General features: G+C 37.1%; 1 protein-coding gene across 2 annotated transcripts in view; it reads right to left on the bottom strand.

Moving 5' to 3' along the window:
• Positions 1 to 27,500, bottom strand: part of FER (FER tyrosine kinase) — a 147,426-nt gene that overhangs the window by 40,469 nt on the left and 79,457 nt on the right. For both annotated transcript variants that reach the window (XM_057410458.1, XM_057410459.1), the window contains exons 13-16: positions 25,747 to 25,869; positions 13,221 to 13,277; positions 10,362 to 10,477; positions 8,716 to 8,810 (exon numbers count right to left, since the gene is read on the bottom strand). In XM_057410458.1, coding sequence (XP_057266441.1) covers positions 8,716 to 8,810; positions 10,362 to 10,477; positions 13,221 to 13,277; positions 25,747 to 25,869 — 391 coding nt within the window. The remainder of the gene's footprint in view (positions 1 to 8,715; positions 8,811 to 10,361; positions 10,478 to 13,220; positions 13,278 to 25,746; positions 25,870 to 27,500) is intronic.

Here is a 27,500-nt window from a genome sequence, read left to right as displayed (position 1 = left end):
CCTGTGATAAGACCACATCTTGCACTGTGGAAATGTGGATGTGCAGGAGATGACCCACTATCACAAAATAACTAAATTACAGTAAAATGAAGAAGGTTGCAACACATAATGTGCTATTTCACTTCATTTAATTGGGATGACAGACTATAGATATATAATACTGAAAATGAGGAAAATACTGACAATGGTCAGTATTTTGGATTTGTGGTGGATCAAGTCGCTACAGTGTGAAGCCAATGATCCTACCACATTAACTAGTTATTTCCAAATGATATAAAAGCCTGTGAAAAAGCAAGTCTGTCACTATCTGTCAAGAATAAAGCAGAAATCATAGCAAGAAATCAATAGCCACCATCCCTTGTCCTCTATGCTGCACAAAATAATGCTGGCTAGACTTCTTGGATGCTTATGTTTTGGCATTGTGGCTGTAAGAATATATGACTATAGGAGTGGGTAGATACAACCTACTTCAGAAATTAACTAAAAGGAAAATCAACTTCCCTCAGGAAGTGCTGCATTCCGTTTTGTTTCAGTAATTCCTATAATCAGACTATGGTTAAAAAACAACAGTTACTAGCCTTGAAAAGGATTTCAGATTAGAAAGTTATGACAGCCCATATGAAGCATATATGAAGAACAACGTTTTCTTAATCTACAAAAAAAACAATGAGCATATTTTTAAATGCAGACACATTAAATAATAGATATTTTTACTTAAAGTTGTTATAGGCAAAGCAAAAACAGTAATGTGAAGGAATATCAATAAATAAAAAGTAAGAAATAAGATGCATATAGGAGTTCTTGTAGCTACGAAAACACGCTGCTGACTTTTCATGCTTCGGGTTTTTTTATTCGGTTTTCAGATTTTCCAGTTTCATCTACTTGACAATATATTTCTGTACAATCTCAATACAGAACATAAATATTTGAAAATATAAAAAACAAACTAACCTCAAATGTTAAATTAAAAGAAGACTGTACAGAGGGCTTCTGGTTTTGTTTTATCAAATAGAGAACCTCTGAGTCCGAAGGAATTTTTAATCACTGCCACCTACACCCCGACAAAGGAAGCTTACTGCTTCCTCTCTTAGTATCTTCACAGTTGGAAACGATGCAGTAAATACGAAGGCAGGGGCCCATATGGATGTACAACACAAAGAAGGGAAAGCATAAAGAAGAAATGGGGTCTGTATATCTGCAGGTGCGTGCATACACCCAGAGGACTTGAGAGGGTGAAGCTGGACATAAACATACACAATGAAGGATTCCACGGAAGGGTGACTGGTTCATAAGGTGACATGCCCAACAAGAGAGAAGGTGGCAGAGGTAGAACCATGGCAGGTTGCAGTGGAGACAAAAACGGAAGCTGTAAGCTTAGCTGAGCACAAGAGAAAAGGAGAAAGTGTAGGGCAGACAGAAGTTGGCTTTAGCAACAACTAGGTATTGAGCCAGATAACTCATCTGACTAGAAAACAAAAAATTTAATGGAAAACAAAGCCAGTCACTACCACTATTAAAAATCTGCACCTTAGCTCTGATATCAATTTGGCTAGAATTTGATCTTTTTTTTTCTTTCTGCTGCACTGATTTTTCACCAGCATGCAGTAAAGATTCAGGATGTGACTGCAAGCCAGGACATAAAGCTGAAATTTGCTGCAAAAGTACACAATACAACCACAGGGGCAGATCATGCAAAACTTTTTATTAAAAGTTTTAAGTGATGTCTTGACAAGAAGCAATTGAGGAAAAAAAAAAAAAATCTCTATAGAGATTTCAATCCCTCCCAAAGTAGGAAAGAGAAAAAAAAAAACACCAAAGTTGAAAACATAGCAGCTGAACCACATAACATGAAATTAAAAGTTTCCATTTTTTTTTCACCATTGATCAGCATTTCAAGAATATCTATGAATCTGGCTGCACCTCAGAGACAGCAGGGCTAACGTTAAGCTCAGGTAAGCCACAGCATACATGTACTTTAGCTACTCTTAGCATTAGGTCTCCTTTATTCAACAAAAAAGGAACAATACCACAAAAAAAAAATCATTTACAGCAGCCTTTATGATTCATAGAATCATAGAATAGTTAGGTTTGGAAAGGACCTTAAGATCATCTAGTTCCAATCCCCCTGCCATGGCCAGGGACACCTCACACTAAACCACGTCACTCGAGGCTCGGTCCAACCTGGCCTTGAACACCACAAGGGATGGAACATTCACAACTTCCCTTGGCAACCCATTCCAGTGCCTCAACACACTTACAGTAAAGAACTTCTTCCTTATATCCAATCTAAACTTCACCTATTTAAGTTTGAACCCGTTACCCCTTGTCCTATCACTACAGTCTCTAATGAAGAGTCCCTCTCCAGCATCCCTATAGGCCCCCTTCAGATACTGGAAGGCTGCTATGAGGTCTCCATGCAGCCTTCTCTTCTCCAGGCTGAACAGCCACAACTTCCTCAGCCTGTCTTCATACGGGAAGTGCTCCAGTCCCCTGATCATCCTCGTGGCCCTCCTCTGGACTTGTTCCAACAGTTCCATGTCCTTTTTATGTTGAGGACACCAGAACTGCACACAGTACTCCAAGTGAGGTCTCATGAGAGCAGAGGGGCAGGTCACGCTCCTTTTGATGCAGCCCAGGATATGGTTGGCTTTCTGGGCTGCGAGGGCACACTGAAGCCAGCTCATGTTCATTTTCTCATCAACCAGCACCCCCAAGTCCTTCTCCGCAGGGCTGCTCTGAATCTCTTCTCTGTCCAACCTGTAGCTGTGCCTGGGATTGCTCTAACCTAGGTGTAGGACCTTGCACTTGGCATGGTTAAGCTTCATAAGGCTGGCATCAGCCCACCTCACAGGCGTGTCAAGGTTCCCTCTGGATGGCATTCCTTCCCTCCAGCGTATCAACCGAGCCACACAGCTTGGTGTCATCAGCAAACTTGCTGAGGGCGCACTCAATCCCACTGGCCATGTCAGTGACAAAGATGTTGAACAAGACCGGTCCCAACACTGATTTATGAGGGGCACCGCTCATTACTGGTCTCCAGCTGGACATTGAGGCATTGAACACAACTCTGTGTGCAGCCATCCAGCCAGTTCTTTATCCACTGAGTGGTCCACCTGTCAAATTGATGTCTCTCCAGTTTAGAGACAAGGATGTTGTGCGGGACAGTGTTGAACTCTTTACACAAGTCCAGGTAGATGACATCAACTTCTCTACCCCTGTCCATCAGTTCTGTAGCCCCATCATAGATGGCCACCGATTTGGTTACACAGGATTTTCCCCTTAGGGAAGCCATGCTGGCTGTCACTAACCACTTCATTCTTTTTCATGTGCCTTAGTTGCCTTCCAGGAGAATCTGCTCCAAGATTTTCCCAGGCACAGAGGTGAGATTGCTTTGTAGTTCCCAAACTACAAGTTCTACATTACTGAAGTTCTTCTTAATACTAACAGGTTCCAATAGTCTATTTTTTTCTAAGCAGACTTTCTGAAAGGTATGAAAATCTTAGGCAGTATACATCAACTTGAGAATTGTACTCTGCTTTTTCTCAAGCTGATCTGAATCATTCTACTTTTTCAACACAGGAGTCAAAGTTCAGGGCATGATATTGCAATTACAGCAAGATTTAGTTCACTGTCATGGAGTTCTCATTAGCTATGTGCTAACACAGCATCTGAAATCTGTTCTTGGGCAGTAGAGACAGAAAAAGAAACAGGCAGTCAAATGCGTTTCCGTACATCCAGTAGCCTCAGCGACATCAGAATTAGTAGGGAGACTTTTCCCACTGTACTGTCCCTAGGTATTGCTGCAAGGTAAATCTCAGGATCATAGATCAAGTTTACAGGCTCTTTACCTGAATAATGTCTTAGTATTAAAACACAATCCTCCACTGGATGCATATCCTTCCTGTTACTATGCTATGCAGATTATTAGCAAAGGCTCAACTAGTTCATATGCTCTCTGGCTCAGGCCATCACACCATGTATCCAAGGAGCTGAGCTTACTGGAGTCTATGCATCTAGAAACCAGCATATCTGACTTACCAAGTGAGGGCATGTGCATATGCATTGTTCAGGCCCGTCCTAAATTAAGAGTCCTAATAGAATGTGAAGAGTAGAAGCTAGCAATATGGAATCAGATAATATGAGCAAAGGTAAGTGCACAGCAAATGAGAAATAAAAGCCCAACCCCTATTAGGAACACAAAACAAATGCAAAAAAAATCAGCATACAAATGCATGGGTGTTGTGCTCCTCATTTGTGGAGACAGTGTTCTCACAGGAGAATGCATAATTGGTACATAAACCCTGAATAATCCCAAAAGATACAGCAAGGCCATGAGAGGCCCGAAGAAGCTTAAGCAAGACAAGAAGAAGCTGGAATTGATCGTCTCTGCGTTGTCCATGACTCCTGCGTCAACACTCATTTTCTTTCTTTTTAACAGTCTTAATATTTTCAAATTGTTAACTACAGCTGTCACGGAGAAAGAGTCATAACTACCAAAGAAGAGGAAATCTCTCTGAGATGTTCTCTGCTAGCAAATGTTGTAATACAAAGATTATTTCCAATAGAGTTGTTTTCTCAGTTCTTGGTCTACTAAAAAATTCACAGAAAAAAACCTATGACATTGTAAAACTCAAGGCTAATTTTTATTACATGGTGGCTGAGAAGCCAGAGAGCAGCTTCAGTAATAGGCCCTTGTAAGGATCTGGGCCCAATATTTCAATGTCATTCAGGTAAAAAAGAATAAAATTATTTGCAAGAATGCTTTAAAAGTTATTACAAATGTATCCATTATGCAGTCACAAATCAACATTTTATAACCATCTGCTTTGCTAATTGCTTTTTTAGAGCAGCTAACTAGCGTAACTTAAGCCTGCAATTCAGATTTTTCTATATATCTCAAAACATTTGTAAGAAAAAAATTTAAAGACTCAGTGACTCAATTTCAACGGCTCTCTTGGCAATTTTCTGAAGGTGAGGGGAGGAGAGGGAGAACAATTTGCTTGGGATTTCAAAAATCTTAGATTTTGTATTTTGGTAACTCTCATAGTAAATTTCTAAACGGCAGTCTTACATCACAGCTCTTCTGTATGTTTAACTTTCCAGGTATATATGAAGGACATAGTTGCCGTTACATGCCATTTTAGCTCCTGTTTATACAAGACAGGGAATATTTTAATCCTTCTTTTAATCAATTACAAGAATAGTTTTTATAAAGCAATAATAAATCTAAATTAAACAATAAATAAATATTGTCCTACACAAAATAGAGCACACAGCTCCCAAACAGCACTTTCAGAATACTGATTGGGAGTTTCTTATTAGTAAGTAGCCATCACAGCTTACTGAAATTTTTATTTGTGGTATGTGTGTCAGAAAGAATAAGAAACAGTTGTATTCAGAGAAACTATTATATAACTTTACTTGGGCAATATTACAGACACTCACCTGGAAAACAGAACTCAGCTCTTTAAAATAATTCCTGTATCTTTTTTGCCTACATTAAATTGCATGTTGCCTGATATACGTTCTTCAAAATGTGAGAAAGAAGCTTATCTTGTGACGGTCATTGGGCATATTTTATTAGAAACTGTAAAACACACATTTCTTAAATTATTTGTTATATATATGCTATATATATGACATATGTAATGTGTATATTTCTTTCTTCAGAAAAAATTGTCTTCTACCAGATTAGTAGAGTCTCTTAACTTGACATAAAAATCATGCATAGCTATTAGGACTTCTACTGTTGTATCTTTAATCTAATCAATAAAGCATTCTAAGTCCATGCCATCACAACAGGATCATCATAAAAATACAGTTATGTCTTTCCAGGCCTTCTCCCTTCTCAATTTAAAGAACTGTTTCTTTCTATAGACGTTATCTGAGAAACTAGAAGGACCAGAGTAACCTCATCCCAACCTACTCTAAGAAAAGATGGCACATTCTGTTCTTCCCCTTCTCACCTGTAGAGGTTCCTGCAGAAAGACGTGCAGGACAAGACTGAGCAGAGGCCTGGCCCTAACAACACATCTGATGACAGGGAGACGAGATATATTTTTCCACATATGCATGCCTTAAAGAGAATTTATGTAAAACACATATACATGACATTGAGATACTACCCTCATTTCTTTACAGGTGGTGGATTGAGAAAGAGGCAATAGGGTCTTTCTGTACTGGAGTAATCTATGATGGATTGGCATAGGGTGGACATATACAGTGAGATCAGTATGGCCAATGGCAAGTAAGTAAATAGAAATTGATGGTTCTTTTTCATTAACATATATAATTTCTCATCTACTTTTTCACTTTGGCTATGTATCTGAAATGCTCTGCTACCTTATTTACTATTTCAGTTAATCCTTCCTGCATAGAATCATAGAATAGTTAGGGTTGGAAAGGACCTTAAGATCATCTAGTTCCCCCCCCCCGGCCGTGGGCAGGGACACCTTACGCTAAATCAAATCACCCAAGGCCTCGTCCAACCTGGTCTTGAACACTGCCAGGGATGGAGCATCACCTATCTTGAAATTTCTTTATGTGATTATTACTTTAGGACACATCCCTTGTTATGTTAACTCACACACCAAGAAAAGGGACAGACAAAGGATAACTTTGACAATTTGCTTTACTTTTCTTTTGGCAACATCTGGGCTATTTCTGCATCTAACACTGGGTGCACAGATGCTTAAATATGCATCTGCCATCATCTCTACTGTTTTTACTGATGACTTTATGCAGATGCATAGTTTTTAAACCCATTTACATTTGCAACAAAGGAAGAAGACTCCTTTGCAGAGATAGCTTATGACAGAACCAGTAACTGAGTAGCACCTATCTACATAAAGTGCTAAGTTTCAAATTACATTTTTAATACCTGAACAAATTAAGAATCTGAACTGAAATCTGAATCTGGAGTAAAAAGCAGAATTAGCTGCTACTGAGCCACACCACAGCAGTCTAGAAAGATATAGTATAGTAAGCATATAGCTGACATGTATTTAGGATATAAACACAGTAGAAAAAGTGCAAGCATTAAACAGAACAGAAAACACAAGAAGAATTCCACATTTTATGGAGATGTTTCTGATTTTTTCCTCACAGTAAAAGCTGTCAGACATTTATTAATTACAGGCATCCTCAGCCATACATTTGCAGAATACAGTTCTAAGCTAAACCATGCAGTTTTTAGTTATTAAAAAGAATGTCACTGCTTAAACACCTTCATGCATAAACATATTTAAGACAAATCACAGACAAAGCAGATACTGAAGAAGTTTTGCTGAGTTCAAGTCAACAAGCCTATTGCTATTTTGTTCTTCAGAGGGCAGCATTAAATACCAAATCAGAACACTAGTAATTATTATCTGAGGAAATCTCATCCAAACTTACTATTGGAAAACAGAAAATCAGTAACATCAGAATCACTGCTTCTCTGAACTGATGTGTTTTATCTTTCCTCTGCCAGCTTCTTCAGAGTTCCTTATCACAGCTGATTTGGTCAGTCTCATGGTGTGCTAGCAAAGGTGTAGAAGAACATGGAAAAGTGTAATGGCTTGAACATAATACAGGGTTTAGGCGGACAGGGAAGCACAGAAGCTATACAGAGGACTTGAAGGCCAGCAAAACAGGGTAAGAATTAAGAAGTTGTTTCTCACAAATTCAAAGCCAGGACATAAAAGAATTTTTTTATAGACTTGGACTGCAAAATAGGCATTAAGAATCACAGAAAGGTTTTCACTAATTCCTCCTCAAATTGTATTAGTATATTTCAACAGTTTGTCCTAGGCTCTGAAAACCCTGAACCAGAATGATAAAGGTGTTAAAAGATCACGATTTATTTTTATCTTCAGAGATGTCTGGAGAATGTAATTACCAAAGTATGCCTTGAAACCGAGGACACTGCTTTTAGTCTCCATTTTAATAAAGTTAATCACACTTACAAATATAATTTAATTGACTAAAGGCAGAAAATTCCAATAGGTCCTGTTGTACTAAAGCCATTACTCAAGAATTATAAACAATCTAAGTCTTCCTGAATGAGTTCTTAAAACAGCTTGCTGCATAATTTTGAAGACAAATACAGTGATATGTAAAACAAATAGTGTTGCAGTACAAAAGGCTACCAAGCTCACACATGTTTCAGCTGCTGAGAAAACCAACAGAGAAATAAAATTGCCCAATAGCTGTTATCATCCCAACACTTGAAATTCTCTCCATTCCTGAATAACATGAACTCAAGATTACAAAGATAACTCAAAAGCTATTCATAAACTGAACATAAAAACCCTGAACATTTTGATACAGAAAAAAACCTTCTTATATTACCAAAGATGACCCAAATCTGTATTATTAAAATTGAAACATTACACAGCCATGAAGTTTCTTTAAATACAAGGATCTTAGCATTAACTACATAACTCTACTGTTAAAGGAAGAACCATGTACTGTCTTGTCAGGAGGAAAACGAAGATAGAGCTGAGATACCTTTCAGCACACTCTATTGTCTTCAATGCCTACAAAGAAACAACAGATTTGTGGAGATCCCTCCAGTCCAAATCTAGCAGAACCTAAGATTTCCAAAGATTTGCAAGAGAGATGGCTTTTGAGATCAGTCATAAGAATGGAAATAAAGGCAAATAGAAAACAATACATTTTATATTATGGAAAAAACACCTATGAAAATATGCTGAAAAAAGGGGAAAAAATTACCTGGAACAAGTTCCATAACAATATAAATAGGCTGTCGTTGTGTGCAAACTCCTATTAGTTTTACAATATTAGGATGATCATACTGCTTGAGTATTCTGCAAAAAATATAGTAAGTTTATTATATTAATTTTAACTTTATTTTACATTATTAATTTTGTTGTACAAACTGATTGAATAACATAGGAAAATATTTTAAACCCTTAATATTATTTCAATGGAACATGTCATTATTGTTATCATAAAGATAAAAAAGCAATGTAACAGACCAATCATCATTGTGTTTTAAATGGAAGGCATAGTGATTTGCTAATAAATCAAGGATTGAACACTTTAAGTTTACCTTTTGTCCACGTAACATTTGTCTATATTACTGAATAATGGCCTGACAGGTTCGCAGTTTCTCAAGAACCCTTGTAATTAAACAGAATTTCAGTGGTGGACCAGAAGCAGAGCTACATCAAAAAAGCATGCCCAGCATGCCTCTCCATTTCCATGCCTCTCCATTTCTGTGCTGCACTTTTCAAAAGCACATTCATTCCACTTTTATTGTCAGAGATTAATTAATACAGTAAGTTTCAGAAGAATATAAGGACAGCAATTTTAATTTTGGGAATTAAAAAAATTTACATCATCTCAAGCAATACTTCATTAATAACATTTGCAGCCTAAACCAGCATGCTACGATTCAGAAGTGAAATGAAGGGCAAGGAAGAATTCTACATAGACCCAGTAACTTAAATGTTTTTTCTACTATTTGTTGACTTAAAACACATCTTTTTCCCTCTTCCATTTCTGGGTTCTTGAGTAAAATGCTAACCTACCTGGTGCATACATGTCTAGTGAGAAACAATACATTTCATTTTATTTCAGACTAACATTTGCAGCAGGCTGTTTAACAAGCTGCACTTGCCAACTTCTGAGCTATTTAAAGTTATTCAATAGATACAGTGGCTGATCTTCAATCTCTAAAATGTACATTTTATCTTGTACTTTTCCATACTGATCATACTAGCTTGAGAGTAAAAATGAAAACATATTAAGCTTCTGAGCAAAAGTGAAAATGTTAAATAACTGTGAAATTATCTCAACATACCCCTTTACTGTGAGGTTTCAGAACTTACCTATCTACCTCAGGCTACATTCAGAATACTTAGCATATTGTGGCATGAATATTATTTGAAAAATAAGTATGCAATCACATACTGCCTGACACAATATAAAATATTTCTACTGGAGTGAACTCTTCTTACAAAGAAAATTATTAAATGGAATCTATTCAGTAACCTTGCCACATTTGATCAGCTCTACTAGTCACACATGTAAAGTAGGATTTATGACTGGTATAATCTTATTAAATATGCTCATGATACATCGTAGAAGTTCCAAATGGAAGCACTTAACATAATTGTGTTTTATAGGCATAGCATGCTTTGCCAAAGAGGTAGCGTCAGCAAGTGCAGATGCTAGTGCATTCACATACTAAAATGCATATCTTTAGTTACAAGGAAAACAGTTCTAGAATAAACTGAGAGGACTTGACTTTTTCTGAAGGTCAGATTTTGTAAATTCATCTAGTAATAAAACTTGAAAAAAAAAACCAACATCCGACGGCAAGTATACATTTAAATTAAATTTAGAGAACCTACCTGGCTTCTGACAGAAATTTTATTTTCAATTCCTGAGGAAGATCTTCTTTACAAGTTTTTACAGCAACAGGAGTTTTATCTTTTAATGTTCCCTTATACACCTCACCAAAATTACCCTGAAATCAGGAAAAAAAAAAAATCTTCTAAATAAAGAAAATCTTAAAAAAACTCCACAAAAATAATGCAGAAAGCTAATCTAACTGGTAGAGAACTCTGAAATGTGTTTATGAAGCCAAATGAGGTTTTCTTCTAGTATTTGTTCCTAACACAATACAATTCACACAGGCATAGTTATATGGACAGACATCTATTATATGGGCACAGTGTACAAGTTCTACTTTGACCTTGATGGCAAAAGAGAAAAAAACCATTAATTGTATAATCACAATTTTCCCATAAAACCTCCTACTATCTTCTAAAGTAAACAGACATTCATAATAGTGCAGTTTTTTCTTATTCTTACTCCTGCACTCTTTCATTTCCACACTAGTGTATTTTATAGCAATTTCCAACTTGCAGTCTGTAAATGACCACAAGATGATCTGTGAAACTAAGACAAAATATATCATAATAATGTATATACATTCTCACATATACAGGAAATAAAAAAAATGCAAAATAAGAAAATTTGACACCACTGAATAACTTAAAGCCACTTCAAAAGTATCTTTTTTGTCTGCCCTGAGAAAGTTAAATGATTCACTTTTTTTTTTTTTTTTAAATCTAAGCTCAGTACTGCTCTATATATTTGGACAGGACTTTAGAAGTAGCTCCTTTCATAACCATTTTTAGGTTTTCAACAACATACCCCAAGGGTAAATTTTTTGGTTTGGGTTTTGGTTGTTGGGTTTCTTTCATAGGAGAAAACTGAAGTAATACAGATCATAGAATAATCTCCAACAGATGTAATATTTACTTAAATAAAAATAAAAGGAAAATTAATTAGGACACAAATGGAATGAAGAAGGAAATTGTGGTGTATATGACAAAACACTGTTATCAGTGAAAAAAATCCAGGAGAAGAAAAAAAAACAAATCTCCCAAAGTCAAACATCTCATACTTTTATTAAAGTTTTGCATTTCCCAAAGAATAAGTACAACTTAATTTAAATTAGGCATCTGATAAATTTCCACATTGATTCCACTTCTGTGTCCTGGTATCTGGTGCTGCAAGTAACTTAAAAAAACAGCAAAGCTCTGTTGGAAATGTTTTTCTTTCTTTCCTGAGTGATGAAGATTTCATTACATCATTCATTTGAATATGGTACTGCCAAAGCAAGAAGACAGAAAAACTCACAGATGGAAAATAGTAATGTACTGCTAGTAACAAGGGAAGAAATTTAGGCCTAAACACAGGTTTCCAGTATTATTTAGTATAACCTAGGATAAAGGAAGATGTAGACCGCAAAGACTGCTTAAGTATTGAAAATGTTGCTTTTTTTTTTAACTTTATTCAAAATATTTAATTATTATTATAGATACAATTTTTTTAATATAGCATGTTTCTTTCATACAATTTTCATTTTGTGAGGTACGACAGAATTAACACTGAGTAAATAAACAAGACCATTAACTCCTAAGGTGAAGGAAAATCTTCATGTTTTCTGAAGTTTGAGTCCTCTCACACATTAAGCTTTCATGATTTTCATCCTAAAGTTTTCCAGGCCACACAAGACTTTAAAGACCCTCAGATTTCTCACTTCCATGGTGAATGGCTGTAGTTCAACTTTTATCATACAGATGCTGATGGTCCTGGCATTCTTACCTTTTCCAAAGTTTGCCTCGCTCTACAGATGGAGGCATAACAGATTTATACTGTATTCCAAGAAAGTTTGGATCCTTTTCTGTATTTTTTAAAAACATATCCTTCTATAGTCACTTTTAAGCACTGAGGGGTCTTCACTGAATGTTAAAAATGCTTTGTGCTAAAAATATGCAGTGCACATGTAAATTCAGTTTACTAAATTTTCAGATTACTTTAACTGTCTTTACTCATCAAGACTAATCCATATTTGCTTTTTAGCAAGACAAAGCTTTTTTTAATGCCTGACACATCTTAATTTAATGCTGCCAAAGAGATTTTGTCCTGGGTAACAGAACTTTCTGATAGTATTTAGCTCCTCCATTTCATGAATAGTTATCAATTCTTTTAGTGTGTATCAAAGTAAGGCAGCAATTACTGCTTTCAGTTATCTCTTCATTTACACTTATTTTTCAGTTTTAGGGAAATCCTTTGTAACATTGTGTCCAGTGTGACACTTGGATCGTCTTTGCAGGTGCAAAGATGCTAAAAATTTAAGTGAGTTATGGGGCTTACCTGATTTTAAAGACTTGGAGCTCTGAAGCAGAATTTTTGATATAAACTACATTATACAATTATTAATTTTATACATAAATGATTGTGAAGTTACCTAACATGCAATAAATCATACAAAATGGAGAATATTTGCCTTAATAGATTTTGATTTAATCTCATTATATAAAATATTTTACATAACCCCAGAAATTTCATAAATACATAAGCATATATTTTTTGTAATTTTTAAATTTTGCAACATTTTTGTAAGACTACAAAAAGTAAAACAGTCACATTGCGCTTTACAGAAATCTAGTTAGCTTAAAAGCCTTCCAAAACAGAAAAATATGTATACCAGTTACATACTTTCAGCATACCCATTCTTCTACCAGTAAATGTGTCTTATATTTATATAAAGTGGAATACTGTCTTTTCTATTAAAGTAAAAGAATTTATACAAAAATTATGTACCAGAGTAATTTAAAAGATATAGCAAAACAAGAAATGGCTCAATGATTAACATATACTTATTTAAATGTTTTTTAGCTCCCTTGATTACTTACTTTACCCAGTAATTCTCCCAGTGTGACATCTTCATGATTGAGAACCCATTTCTTATCCTATAGAAAGAAATGTAAAGAAGAATTTTCAGCCTGTGCAAATATGTATGATTTTCTATAAGATACATTTCACTGGTAGAACCATTGTATTCAGACTGCTCAATCAAAAACATGCCAGGAAGTTTTAAAGCTAAACTGTTATAAAACAGTTTAGAAGATCTGCTATACAATAAAATATTGAAATATACCACATAGCAAATATCTATCAGAAGATTAAGCCTACAAGAAGACAGTATGTATGCAGATAGAATACTGCAAATTTTCATACAAGCCTTGGAAATGATACTTAGCACCTGTTTTTAACAGGTCAAAATCAGATAAGATACCTGAGTCAAAATCAGATAAGAAAACTTCATTTTAGTATATGAAATATAACATGAAATGTAACATGAAATGGTAGATTAAAAAAACCCAAAATTTTTCTTCTCAATGCACATGAAGAAGAACAGATTTTTCTATGTATTAAGAAGACACATATTTGTGTCTCTTTTGTGGTAGTTTGAAATATTACAGGCAACTACTTGAAAAGACAACGTAACAAATGCCAGCAGGGATATCTTTCTCTAGATAAGGTTGCTCAAAGCCCCATCCAGCTTGATCTTGAACACCTCCAAGGATGGGGCATCCGCCCCTTCTCTGGGTAATCTGTTCCAGGGTCTTACCACTCTCACAATAAATAATTTGTTCCTTGTACCTAACCTGAATCTACCCTCTATCAGTTTAAAATAATTGCCCTTTGTCCTGTCAGAAGAGGCCCTAGCAAAAAGACTGTCTTTCTTGTAAGTCAACTTTAAATACTAAAAAGCTGCCTGAATGTCTCCCCAGAGCCTTTCCTTCTCCAAGCTGAACAATTCCAACTATGTCAGCCTCTCTTCGTAGCAGAGGTGTTCCACTCTTCTGATAACTTTTTGTGCCCCTCCTCCAGACACATTCTAATGGTCCTATCTTTCTTGTATGTGGATCTCAGAGAACATAACAACTGAAGTCTGCTGTCAACTTCTAAGGAAGGTGGAGACTTGTACTGACTGATGGCTCCCTCTTTTTGCAAGGAGGAAATTATTCATCAGATAAGCCAGAGATGTTCTGGGCAACTGAAAGAATTAAACAAGTACAGAAGATTTAAGCTGCACTTGCTGGGAAGGTGGCTACTCACTTGTATCCTCCATATTTTTTGACTGACATGAATTCAGCAGAGAAAAAAAAAAAGTATGTGTGTGGGGTGTCATTGGTATGGTGACTTCTGTGGGGTTTTTTTCTTCTTACATATAATGTCACAAAATCACACAGGCCACTGCTCCTGTAAGCTGTGCTCAGTGTCCACATTCTAGAGACTTTCTGAATGCCTCTGTTCACCCATACTTCCAGCAGGCGACTCCTGTCAGCCCCATCACATGAATTTCTGTGCAGCGCCACCATGCTGTGATGGGATCCATACTCTGCCACTCCTACTCCTCTTGTGAGAAATACCCTACCAACACAGACTCACAGAACAGTTTGGGTTGAAAGGGATCTTCAGCATCAAATGACCTTTCTCCTATAGGCAAGATTCTTGATTAAAACTACTGCCTCACTGATCAGATCATAAGTAATGTATTTCCTTGATCTCCTCTTGATTTTACTAAAAATCATGCATTCTATTCATTGAAGATTTTCTAGATTTATTTTTTTTTTGCTGATTGGATGCCTCAGCCAGAAGCTGTTACACTACAAACAGCAAGTGTCATCAAAGTGCACACTTTAGCAGTAAAATGCAAGTTTAAGAAAACAATTTGCAAGTAAAGCTCTAAAGAAAAAAAAAAAAAATCACAAAAATTATTACTTGGAGGTATTAGAATAATGGGTTTTAACATTGAGATACAAATGTAAAAGCAAAAAAGTTATACAATTAAAATGTAGTGGATTTTTTACTGCTTAATTCCAATGATACAGTACTTCAGTGAATAACTTTTTGAAAATATTAAAAACATGGCATTTCAAAGGCTTGTTTATGGAGAAAAAAAATCTGACGCATAGCCCTTCAGAAGACTAATCAAAGCAAATGGCAACATAAACTGGAACCAAGCAATCTGTGGAAGGATTCGTTATCACTGTATCAGCACACTAATCATTACTTGTACTTTTTATGAAAACTTTCAGTCATTTACTATACCAGTATAACCCATTCATTACGTTATCATGGTTCTGCCAGAGCTTTCACAATCAAAGGATTGTTCAAAGTTTGATCATCTTTGTAACTGAAGCTCTCATTGTTGGTTTAGAAAAAATCTTTAATGATCAGCATATGCAAATTATGCAGCCCTGCTATTATCAGTTTCACAAGGTATCAGCAGGTTAATATTCACCTCAGTGGTACATAAATGGAGAGTTTGCTTTTTATGAGATCTTTTTATGAATAGAAATCGTGAATTAATTTTGTAGGTATATAAACTATATCTTAAATTCAGAAGACTTATCATATGTCTCACTCCTGTGGCTACACGGCCGAGCCAGCAGACTGAAAAGGAGGCAGGTGCTGCTTCAATGATCGTTTCTGCTCCCAGATGGAATCTCTTCAGAACTGTTCTTTCACTACTCATCAGGCACCACCTGCACAGGCCTCAAAAGCAGACAGCTCCAGAAAATGATGCAACCCTTAGCATGTTGTAGTCTTTTTGACTGCACCTCTCATCATTTGTTTAGTCTTTTAACTTATACATTTATAACGGAACCTGACACTAGCAGTATTTGCCAGATGAAATTAGCAGAAGGTATATACTTTGACACAATTAACAGAACAGAAACTGTAACCCAGAACTTTTCCTTTCCTTTCCTCTTTCCCCTCTCTTTTCCTTTCCTTTCCCTTCCCCTCCTTTCCTTTCCTTTCCCTTCCCCTCCTTTCCTTTCCTTTCCCTTCCCCTCCTTTCCTTTCCTTTCCCCTCCTTTCCTTTCCTTTCCCTTCCCCTCCTTTCCTTTCCCTTCCCCTCCTTTCCTTTCCTTTCCCTTCCCCTCCTTTCCTTTCCCTTCCCCTCCTTTCCTTTCCTTTCCCTTCCCCTCCTTTCCTTTCCTTTCCCTTCCCCTCCTTTCCTTTCCCTTCCCCTCCTTTCCTTTCCTTTCCCTTCCCCTCCTTTCCTTTCCTTTCCCTTCCCCTCCTTTCCTTTCCTTTCCCTTCCCCTCCTTTCCTTTCCTTTCCCTTCCCCTCCTTTCCTTTCCTTTCCCTTCCCCTCCTTTCCTTTCCTTTCCTTTCCTTTCCCTTCCCCTCCTTTCCTTTCCTTTCCTTTCCTTTCCCTTCCCCTCCTTTCCTTTCCTTTCCCCCTTCCCCTCCTTTCCTTTCCTTTCCTTTCCCTTCCCCTCCTTTCCTTTCCTTTCCCTTCCCCTCCTTTCCTTTCCTTTCCTTTCCCTTCCCCTCCTTTCCTTTCCCTTCCCCTCCTTTCCTTTCCTTTCCTTTCCTTTCCTTTCCTTTCCCTTCCCCTCCTTTCCTTTCCTTTCCTTTCCCTTCCCCTCCTTTCCTTTCCTTTCCTTTCCCTTCCCCTCCTTTCCTTTCCTTTCCTTTCCCTTCCCCTCCTTTCCTTTCCTTTCCCTTCCCCTCCTTTCCTTTCCTTTCCTTTCCTTTCCTTTCCTTTCCTTTCCTTTCCTTTCCCTTCCCCTCCTTTCCTTTCCTTTCCCTTCCCCTCCTTTCCTTTCCTTTCCTTTCCTTTCCTTTCCTTTCCTTTCCTTTCCTTTCCTTTCCCTTCCCCTCCTTTCCTTTCCTTTCCTTTCCTTTCCTTTCCTTTCCCTTCCCCTCCTTTCCTTTCCTTTCCCTTCCCCTCCTTTCCTTTCCTTTCCTTTCCTTTCCTTTCCTTTCCTTTCCTTTCCTTTCCTTTCCCTTCCCCTCCTTTCCTTTCCTTTCCCTTCCCCTCCTTTCCTTTCCTTTCCTTTCCTTTCCCTTCCCCTCCTTTCCTTTCCTTTCCCTTCCCCTCCTTTCCCTTCCTTTCCCTTCCGCTCCTTTCCTTTCCTTTCCTTTCCTTTCCTTTCCTTTCCTTTCCCTTCCCCTCCTTTCCTTTCCTGTCCCTTCCCCTCCTTTGCTTTCCTTTCCGTTCCCCTCCTTTCCTTTCCTTTCCCTTCCCCTCCTTTCCTTCCCCTCCCTTCCCCTCCTTTCCTTTCCTTTCCTTTCCTTTCCTTTCCTTTCCTTTCCTTTCCCTTCCTCTCCTTTCCTTTCCTTTCCCTTCCCCTCCTTTCCTTTCCTTTCCTTTCCCTTCCCCTCCTTTCCTTTCCTTTCCCTTCCCCTCCTTTCCTTTCCTTTCCCTTCCCCTCCTTTCCTTTCCTTTCCTTTCCCTTCCCCTCCTTTCCTTTCCTTTCCTTTCCCTTCCCCTCCTTTCCTTTCCTTTCCCTTCCCCTCCTTTCCTTTCCTTTCCTTTCCCTTCCCCTCCTTTCCTTTCCTTTCCCTTCCCCTCCTTTCCTTTCCTTTCCCTTCCCCTCCTTTCCTTTCCTTTCCCTTCCCCTCCTTTCCTTTCCTTTCCCTTCCCCTCCTTTCCTTCCCCTCCCTTCCCCTCCTTTCCTTCCCCTCCCTTCCCCTCCTTTCCTTTCCTTTCCTTTCCTTTCCTTTCCTTTCCTTTCCTTTCCTTTCCTTTCCTTTCCTTTCCTTTCCTTTCCTTTCCTTTCCTTTCCTTTCCTTTCCTTTCCTCTCCTCTCCTCTCCTTCACCTCACCCATAAGCTTTTGTGTCATGCTTCCCCCTCCCGGTTTCTCTCTCTCAGATTTAGTGAAAGCCTTAAAGACTATGAATACAGTATTTACTTCTTTTTTTCCCACTGGGAAGTATCAAAACACAATTCTCCTTCCCCTGCATCTTACATACCCTTGCCTGGTGTTAACATTGAGCCTCTGGATAAAAAGATGGCAGCTTTCATACTGCACTGTATTTTTCTATTTGCAAAGTAAACTGGTTCACTTGAGATACCTTCACCTGAGATACTCAGGTGCTGCAGTACATAGGAATTACACACTGTAACTCCTACGCAGACAGAAGTGCCTAAGCCCTAGCACTAGCTAAGCCTGAATTTTCTCCTAAGACTGTAATTTTCTCCTAAGGTACATAATTCCTCATGCTGTGAAAAGAGAGGATGGAAACCTAACACAGAGTTTTGTATTCTGTGATGGTAAGGAAGCACTTCCAATTACGGTCCCTAAGTCCATTTCTGAATTCAACTCTGAAGCTGCAGTTAGTACCTCTCTCCCATAGCACTAATAAAGTTAAAGAAAGCATTTCAAGTGAAATATTAAGTTAAAAAGGCAGCATGCATTGCAGTTTTATCTGGTATCTTCAGGCACCTGTGGAGTACTACAACCCCAAACTGTACCAAAGCAGTTTCTTAAAACAGATAGTAAGAAAGAATCTAAGAGAAAAGGTGTTGTCACCTACATCATACCAGTGTATAATTCTGGCTCTTGTCCAAAACCAAACTCATCCATCAAGAAACAAACCTGATTTTCTAACCTGCAGTGTGTTGAATATCCCTTTAAATACTGCTTCAAAACAAAGTGTCACTGGTTCAAATTTATCTTTAATTAATAAACAGTATTGCAGGGTGAACACTAACAAAGAAAGGATTCTTTCTACAAGTATGTTGTCTCATTAATTGTGTTCAAATTGCACTGAGTTGAATAGGTCATCATTCAATATTTTTGATAGCTGCCAGTAATTAAATAAATCCTTTAAGGACACAAAGGAATGGAGGCATACTAGCATATCATTAAAAAAAGTCAGAAATAAAGTCATGACTCTTTTCCTGTCTGATCATAAATTTCATGATCTTCTGGAAGTGCTTAATTCTGATTGGGAATAAAAAGTAAATATTTCTCCAACTGTTAAATGCTTTTACTCTACAGACTAATCAGATACTGAAAGCTAAAAATGTGAGAGAAAAATGTAAAATAAAAAATAATCTTCAGTGTAGGTATAGACAAACAGACACTGTAATGCCCATCAATTCAAGTCACAGAAATTTTCTTTTCAATTGAGCTGCTTCTACGTCCAATAGAGCAAATCCACCACGTTTCCATATCTAATCATAAACTAATCTGAATGAGAGAGGACAGAACTCCAAAGACTATTAATGCACTACTATTCCTCCCAGAAGGAACCTGCTTAGCCACCTTCTTGTAAGATCACTATAAATCTCTCTTTAACTCATGCTCATTCGGAGTTTTCCGAATGAGCCACAAAATATAAAAGCGCTTTAGACAAATCCAGTTACAGAATTTAGTGCTTGAGGATGCTTGGTTTTTATGTTAATAATAGATCTTATTTCCAAATGGGATTGAGAAATACAGGACTTTACCACATTCTATTTTATTTATGTCCTATGGTTTTCCCCATGAGGGGAAAGTGAATTATATGACTGCCAAACTTCTTAGCCAAGCACTGTAACCAGCGTGGCTCAGCTCAGATACAGCTCCAGTGCCTCTTGAGAGATAACTATCAGACATGAGCAATTTGGCAAAAGCAGGGTTTTGAGATTCTCTATGGAAGTATATCATGGAAATTACAAGATACCTAAACAATAGGAAGGAACTGCCTCAAGGTGGACTTTCACCTTCCTCTTGACAGGGAAGTAAAGATGAGCAGGAACCCTACTGAGACCACTCTAGGCAGAAATATTCTTTCTTTCCTGGCTGGGAAAGGCATCACTGTCTTTTGAAGCCACATCCTCGCACCTATTTTGTTTAATGGTGTTACTTCTCCTTGCTTATTCATCCTCCTGATTTCCTGAGCAGCAGAGCAACAGTGCGTTGTGAGGGCTGGCTGCTCCCTGGAGCCATGGGGGACCCCTGAGGCTCACCCACACCACTGTCACCAGCAAGTGAGCAGGGCAGGCTGGGTGGACAGCCCCAGGTTCAGATCAGCCACGTCCTTGGTGATAAAGCAGGTCTGGGGCCAAGCCAGGAGGTCAGCCTGTGAGTTGGGGTCAGGGTGAAGACCAGTGAGGGGAACCGGAGTCTGACAGCCCATGACTGGTGGGCACGTTCATAGCAACAAGGCAGTGTCAGGCTCAGTCTGGAAGCGATCTGGGCATCAGGGGCCAGGGCCTGATGAATGGGGTGCATGACCAGGCACAGGGCTGCGAGGCAGCAGGAGCTGGGGCTCAGGTGAGCAGCAGAGCCTCAGCCAAAAGTGGCTCCCACAGGACAGGGTCTGGCTCTGCCTCAGACCTTCACCCAGCTGAGGGTGGAAGGAGCAATCCTCAGCTGCATTATCTTGTTGGTGCTAAGCCCCATCCAGGACAGGGAATGCTCTCAAGATCCTTACTGTTTGGAGTCCTATCTCCGCATCTTCACTTTGAAGATACTGCTAGATCTGTTGGTAAAATCATAAGAAACAAGGTGTCAACTAGGCAATCCACACAGTGGAGAACTTGCTCAGCCTTGACACTGCTACCTTTCCCCAAAGCTCAGGTACCAGCTGACTGTCATCATACTGAGGGTATTTAACATGTAATTAAAGAAATAAACCTCCAACTGTGAAAGAAATACTTCAAAAATAATCAGATATTTCTCTTTTTACTTGTAAAATAAAGTTCTCTGAATATAAGATGCTAGTTATTAAGCCTCATGGTTCCCTGGACTACGGTGAGTTTCAAGACCTGAGCAGTCAGTAGGGAATCAGTCGGTCCTTTCTTCAGTGAAGACGCAGGTATTAAGAGTTGTGTTCAAGGCCACTGAGGCCAAGGTATGAACAGCAGATGGTGGCTGTACAAGACATAACCTCATTTTAATTCTTCTGAGCTATGAGACTAAAACATTATCAGTATTGCCCTGAATTTCTTCCAGGTAAGCTCAAGTCTGAAGTGTAGTTTTCCTCCTGCCTATCTGCTTTCACTAGTAGAAAACACATCAAAGAAATCACAAATTATTATGCCAGGAAGCAGTCTTATAAATTAATTGCAGTAAATTGTAACAGCTTTCAATGAGATGAAAAACATAACCCAGAAGAAATACTTAGTGTTCACATTCCCCTAGCACTATTTTTCTATAATTTTTGGTAACAATTTCAATCATGAAGTACTCTAAAATGGTATTTTTTCAAATTAACAATGAGCATTAACACAATTACATACTAAGCATCTTTAAAACAGACATTTAGGAAATTAGATATGAATTTATCAGCCTCAGCTTAAACATTTGTCTTTAAAATCTTACCATTTTTAATAGGAGAGAGAAAAAGGGATAAAAAGAAAATGCCACCTGTGCTTACATTCAGTTTCAGAATGTCATCAAACAAAACCAAGATTCTTACCCAGAAGCCAAAGCAAGATTTGTGAAAGAGGAAGAGTGAGCAAATCCTGATAAGGTTCCATCACAATAAGAACTCAATGTTACCATCACTTCATTTACTTATTTCATGCTCTCTGTCACATTATTTATTCCAGCTACTTCAGACCACATTAAAATAATAAAGCTGGATGACATCATGCTAATGAAGGCATTACCTACAGCAAATTCTGCCACCACTTTTAATCTTGACAGTAGGAGCAATAAAAGCAAAAAAGGCTAAAGACCTCTAGAAAGTGGAAACCTTAGCTGACTTGGAGAATCCCAAAATGGCTGAAGCCAAAGGAAAACATATTGCTTTAAAAGAACTGAAAACATAAGACTTCCTAGCCTAAGAATCCACCTGAACACAGCATGGAGAATTTAGCAAAAGCCTAAATATCCCTCCCTTTTCCCTCACCCCAGTCAATTAAACATTAATATTACTCTAAAAAAAAAAAAAAAAATTAGTGTCAGCCTCTCACAAGTACAGTGCATAAGCACCAATTATGCTCATTTTTCGATGCTGTACACAGAAAAAATGCATTCAGAAAAATATCTGGAAAGCAATATTTGCTCTCCTTCTTCCAAATGACACAGAAAATATCAATACTATGAATTACTGAAGCTAAGAGACATTTTTCTACAAGAAAAACAGAAAGTAAAAGTCAATATTTCATTTTCAGTATTAACGATAATTAAAGACTCTTTAACGGATAAGAAAATAATCATAGATAATTTTTTATCACATTTATATACCACTTAACAGAACTTGATGAACCAGAGGAAAAAAAGAAAGTGAGTAACAGTTGTGTACATGTGGATAAGGCCTAAAAATGTTGAAATGAGAAATTATTTTCTTAGAGAAGTACTATTTTTGACATCACTTATGCCAGTATATCTAATGTGCATATGTTGTGGTTTAAACCCAGTCAGGCAACTCGTTCACTCGCTCTCCCCCTTCTTTCCCTCCCCCTACTCCCGGACGGACAGAGAGGAGAACCGAAAAGAATGCAACTCCCACGGGTTGAGATAAGAACAGTTTAGTAACTAAGGTATAACACAAATCACTGCTGCTACCACCAATAATAACAATGATAATGGAAATAACAAGGGAAGAGAATACAACACCTCACCACCAGCTGACCGATAACTCGCCCCCCCCCAACCCGACCAAGCTCTGACCAATGCCTCCTCCATCCCTGCAGTCCCAGCCCTTCCAGGTAACTCTCAGTTACATCCTGGGCATGACGTGCTGTGGTATGGAATACCTCTTTGGCTAGTTTGGGTCAGGTGTCCTGTCTCTTCTTCCTCCGGGTTTTCCCTCCTCCTTGGCAGACCATGAGGCTCACAAAGCCCTTGGCCAAACCAAAACATCATTGTTATCAGCTCTGTTCCCAGGCCAAAAGTCAAAACACTGCACTGCACCAGCTACCAAGAAGGAGAAAAATGACTGCTACTGCTGAACCCAGGACAGTATATCAATTTCATGAATCATAAGCTATGTGTTTCAAGTCCTTCAGAGTAAGTACAGAAATAAAGGTAGCTAGTGGAAAAGATTTTTTATAAGAACAAGTGAGTTTTACAAAAGTGGATTTAAAAAAAACCCTGTGGACAACTTCTTTAAAACTGTTTCAGAATAAAGATTCATGAGCTGTAAACATTGTTATAGAAGCTGTTCTGCATTATTATCAGCACTGTATTAAGCCACACTGATGAAACTCAATGTGAGCTGTAAAACAGAATAATAAGGCAAATAGGTTTACCTCCTTGGAAAAAAGCACTATTTCATCTGACCTGTTATTGTTCCATAAAAAAACACTGTGTAGTTCAACCTTTCTGCTAAACCAAATTCTAAGTCACCGTAAATCTAGAGGGTAGAACTGAGATTTGCAAAAGCAAATCTGTGTATAAATTGCAGAAGTGACAGATTGACTCCACAGCTTTTCTTTGAGCATTCTTTCTTGAAGATCAATAGACAAAACTCTTCTCAACAGTAGCAGTCAGTATTACCAGGGACATCCTTTCCATTACTTTGTATAACCTATCAGAAAGAAAACTGAAATGTTCATTAACCCTAATGGAAATACTTCTGCATATTAAGACTGACGCAAACCAGCACTATACAAGTCATATGAAAAAAATAAATGGAGCCTATGTGACTGGATTTTATGGATTACTTTCAGCACTTCAGGAAACCTGAGTAGCCAAAAGTACTTTCAGTGCAGCTCAAATCTACTACCAACTGGTCATAAAACTAGCATGATTCTAGAGGAAATACTAGTATTTCCACTAATTTTAGTTAAGACTAACTCAACAACTATAGAGAGGAGAATTCCCATTTCATTTTCCCCCATAAAAATAAAAAAAAAAATTAAAAAAAAGCCAAAATCACACACACATACACAAAACCAACAAAAAATAAACCTACAAAAACCCAAACAAACCATAACTAAAAACTGTGACAGTAAAAACCCTGTCTTAAAAGTTGTTCTCCATCCCTTTGTAAGAAGATTATGACACAATGTAGTGGTATGGGTTCAAGCCCTGGAAAGACCAACCACACAGTCATACATGTCTGCATGGTTATCACTGAGGTATTCACATGATCTGTTTATACATTTATATCTCAAAGGCCATGAGATCAAGTACAGTCATGGAGAAATGATCATAAAATTGATTTGGGACCATATTTCTTCATAGTATAGGTACTGGAAAAACTGTTTGCCAATAGTTACATAAAACTGTGCATAAATTTAAACTTGACTTTATAAAAAAAAAAATTATAGCAAAACAAAAATAAAATGTCAGGAATACTGAGACTCCTCGGCTTCCAAGTGAATAACAGAGAATGAAGAGATGATGTTTTCCAGATGATGTTTTCCTATTTGAACTTAATAGAAAATAACTAAGTTCTGATATCATTTAGTATGTAGTAATATACTGCACTACACTTTTACATTTGCTAAAATAGGCCTGCTCTCACAATAACAGGAAAAAGAAAAGTCCTTAAACATTTAAATGAAGTATTGTATTATAGAAGACAAAAATTTGCAAATAGGTACAAAAAGATATTTTCAGTTTGACAGCCCTTTATTTTTAGCTTAAACAGCTTGTACCAAAATACAAGTTATTCATGCATCAAAAATAACGTCTGACATTTTCTCATACGTTCCACAATGAATTTAAGAAATATTTTATGTTCAATAAGGTGCCAAGTTGGTAATCACCAAGACATTAGCCAAAAATGTATATTTACAAAGCCCCATTCTTTAAATTTTAAAATCATATAATTTGGTAAGCATAGATAAGTGTTAAAAAACCCCACAATTTTGAGAATAGAATATGCTTTAATTTTTTAGGATTATTAGGGAAAATTGACTAGAATATTGGGGTAGGAAACTAACTCTGAAATGTAAATTGTTATGCTTCCTGAAATTCTGTAAACACAGAAGGTGCTTTACACATGCTTGAAACCAGTCTTAAGAAAAAAAATCAAGAACAAATGGCTTACTCGTAGTTAAAATGCAAAGATTTAAGTGGAAAAGAGTTTGCTTATGAATAAAACATCAATTAAGTAGATATTAACTGCAAAACTACTGAAGGAAGCCAAGGGGTCTCTTAAGCTTTCTAAACAGTGATATACTTTAATATTTTCATCCCTTTCATTTCCCTTCTGAAAGACTTTCTGCAATAGCTTACTGATTAAAGAGGGACTTTTTATTTCAAACTTGCAGTGATGCTGGACCTTTCTCTGTGTCTGTATACCTTATTTCTGACTCATAAAATAGAGACAAAAGAGTTGCCGTAACTTCCAAATTTCATGAGAACTTTACCAGTTAAAGAACTCCATTTTATCAAAAAAATTTCTTCATCACAACTTTATGGGCAATGAACTACTACTTTCAATTACTTGGAAATTAAATCCAAATGGAAAAGAAAAAACAAAAGTAGGAGGCTATTTTGTCAGATGCTGAATGCCACTCTTTCAAGATAGTAAAGATTTACTATAGAAATCAGGATGGAGCATTATTTTAAAAAAATATGTTGAATGGAGGAGAGAAGGTTGAAAAGCTCAGTCACAAAATGAGCAAGAATTGAAATATCTTCTGAGAAGTTGCACAGAAACATAATTTAAATAACAATACAAACATCCTCTCCAAATTCTTTTCAGTTAAACAGAGTTCTTGGAATGTATGCATTACCTTAACAACAGGATTCAGCAGAACAACACCTGATTTCTTTGTAATAACTTGCTTTGTTGTGTAATGATGTTCTATGAGCTGAGGAATAGTTGGAAATCCAGTTCCTTCAAAACGATATTGATTCTGTATGGAGGTAAAAGGAAATAATTGTTTCTCTACAAGCAGTATTTTGAACAAGAAACTTCAAAAGCGCATGACCAAGCTTCCCTCACTAGTAACAAAGAAATATTTGCTTTTACAAAACTATGTTTTTTTCCTGATCTACTTAATAGCATTTCTACTGAATTAAACGGAATGATAAGTTAAGAAGATGATAAATTAGTAAATGCAAAATTACTGCATCACTCATTTAAGGCAATGTGATAAAACAACAATTTATTTAAATTCATAATTTAAATATTTAGGACAGAGTGAAAAAAAAATGTTCTAAACTACAGAAAAAAAAAACCAACTTCCTAATTACTTGAAGTTCTAAGAATTACAGATAACAAACTAAAAACTAAACATCTGGCAATAAAATAAACAGGAGATGAGTAACACTATCTAACTTGGATCTTACTGCATTTACAATGTTTGATAAAATTAATAAATCCCTAGCACAGAGGACAAGATGCATTGGTCTTTAATAAGCAGTATAGACCAAAAGAGTCTACAGCAGCCAAAAAAAAAAAAAGAGCAGGTTATGCACAGAATTTACAGAGAAGTTGGGCAAGACAGAATTCCCTCCCTTGCTTCATAAATTTATTTATTTTTATATATATGTAATTAAACACAATGGAAACAATTAAATCCTTACTAGTTTCTTAGAAGCATGTAACATTTTCTTAGCTATGAATAAATGCTATGACATAATTTTTTCAGGTTTTAAGGAGAAAAATTGAAATTGGCATTGTTTATCTTTGCCCACACTCTTGATGGGGAAAAAAAATAGCAAAGAAGTATTTATTTCATTCTCCTGAATGTCTTACTAAGATAACTAACATTTTGATATAGCACAGACTCAAGAAACAACAGCTGCCTTGAATGACAACAGTGAATTTTGGTGCTTAAAGCTGAACGCTAAAGTCATTTATCACACACATAGTTGTATTAACATTAAACTTCAAAATGATAGAGTACAAGTTTGGTCTCCATATGGGGACTACTCAGTGATCCAAGGGGGTGATTTGACTGGTCACAGAGACCTGATTCCACACAGCATACCAATGCTAACAAACAAATCTCTTGCACTAAGCTCTCCTCAAACTTCCCTACCAAAATGCTCATGAATACGATTCCGCTTGTTATGTGATCATAACAATCCCACCATCTAAACACTTTTCAGAGCCTAATAAGCTTTATTCTTTCTACAATTAATGCTCTTTTTTTTTTCCACCACAATAAATGCACAAAATTAATCAAATAGGAGTACATAAGGAGTCCTGCATTTCTTTAAGAAAAAGGCTTTAACTTCTATGATTGTCAAGGAAATCTGACACAACTGCATCCCACAAACAGATGAACATAATGCTCTATTACTAAACTTAAAAGCAGAAAAATTGAGTGACCTGATGATGTTTAGACCATCCAAGCTATGCAATATTAAACAGCACCAGTCTTACATTTCAAATGTCATTCCTAAGAGAAAGTAGTGAAATTATGGAAATAAAGGCAGCTTTTTTTTTGGTGGAAAATTCTAATATAAAATGAGTCATCTTACAGGCAAGCCTCAAAGTAATACTTATTAAGCAAAATACTCTATTTTAACTGACTAG

Source organism: Pezoporus wallicus, unplaced genomic scaffold, assembly GCF_028554395.1.
Source record: "Pezoporus wallicus isolate ANWC-B61680 ecotype Strahan unplaced genomic scaffold, APGP_CSIRO_Pwel_v1 contig_2749, whole genome shotgun sequence".
Classification (NCBI taxonomy): domain Eukaryota; kingdom Metazoa; phylum Chordata; class Aves; order Psittaciformes; family Psittacidae; genus Pezoporus; species Pezoporus wallicus.
Note: the sequence above shows the minus strand (reverse complement) of the source record. Positions and strands in the feature narration are given on the sequence as shown.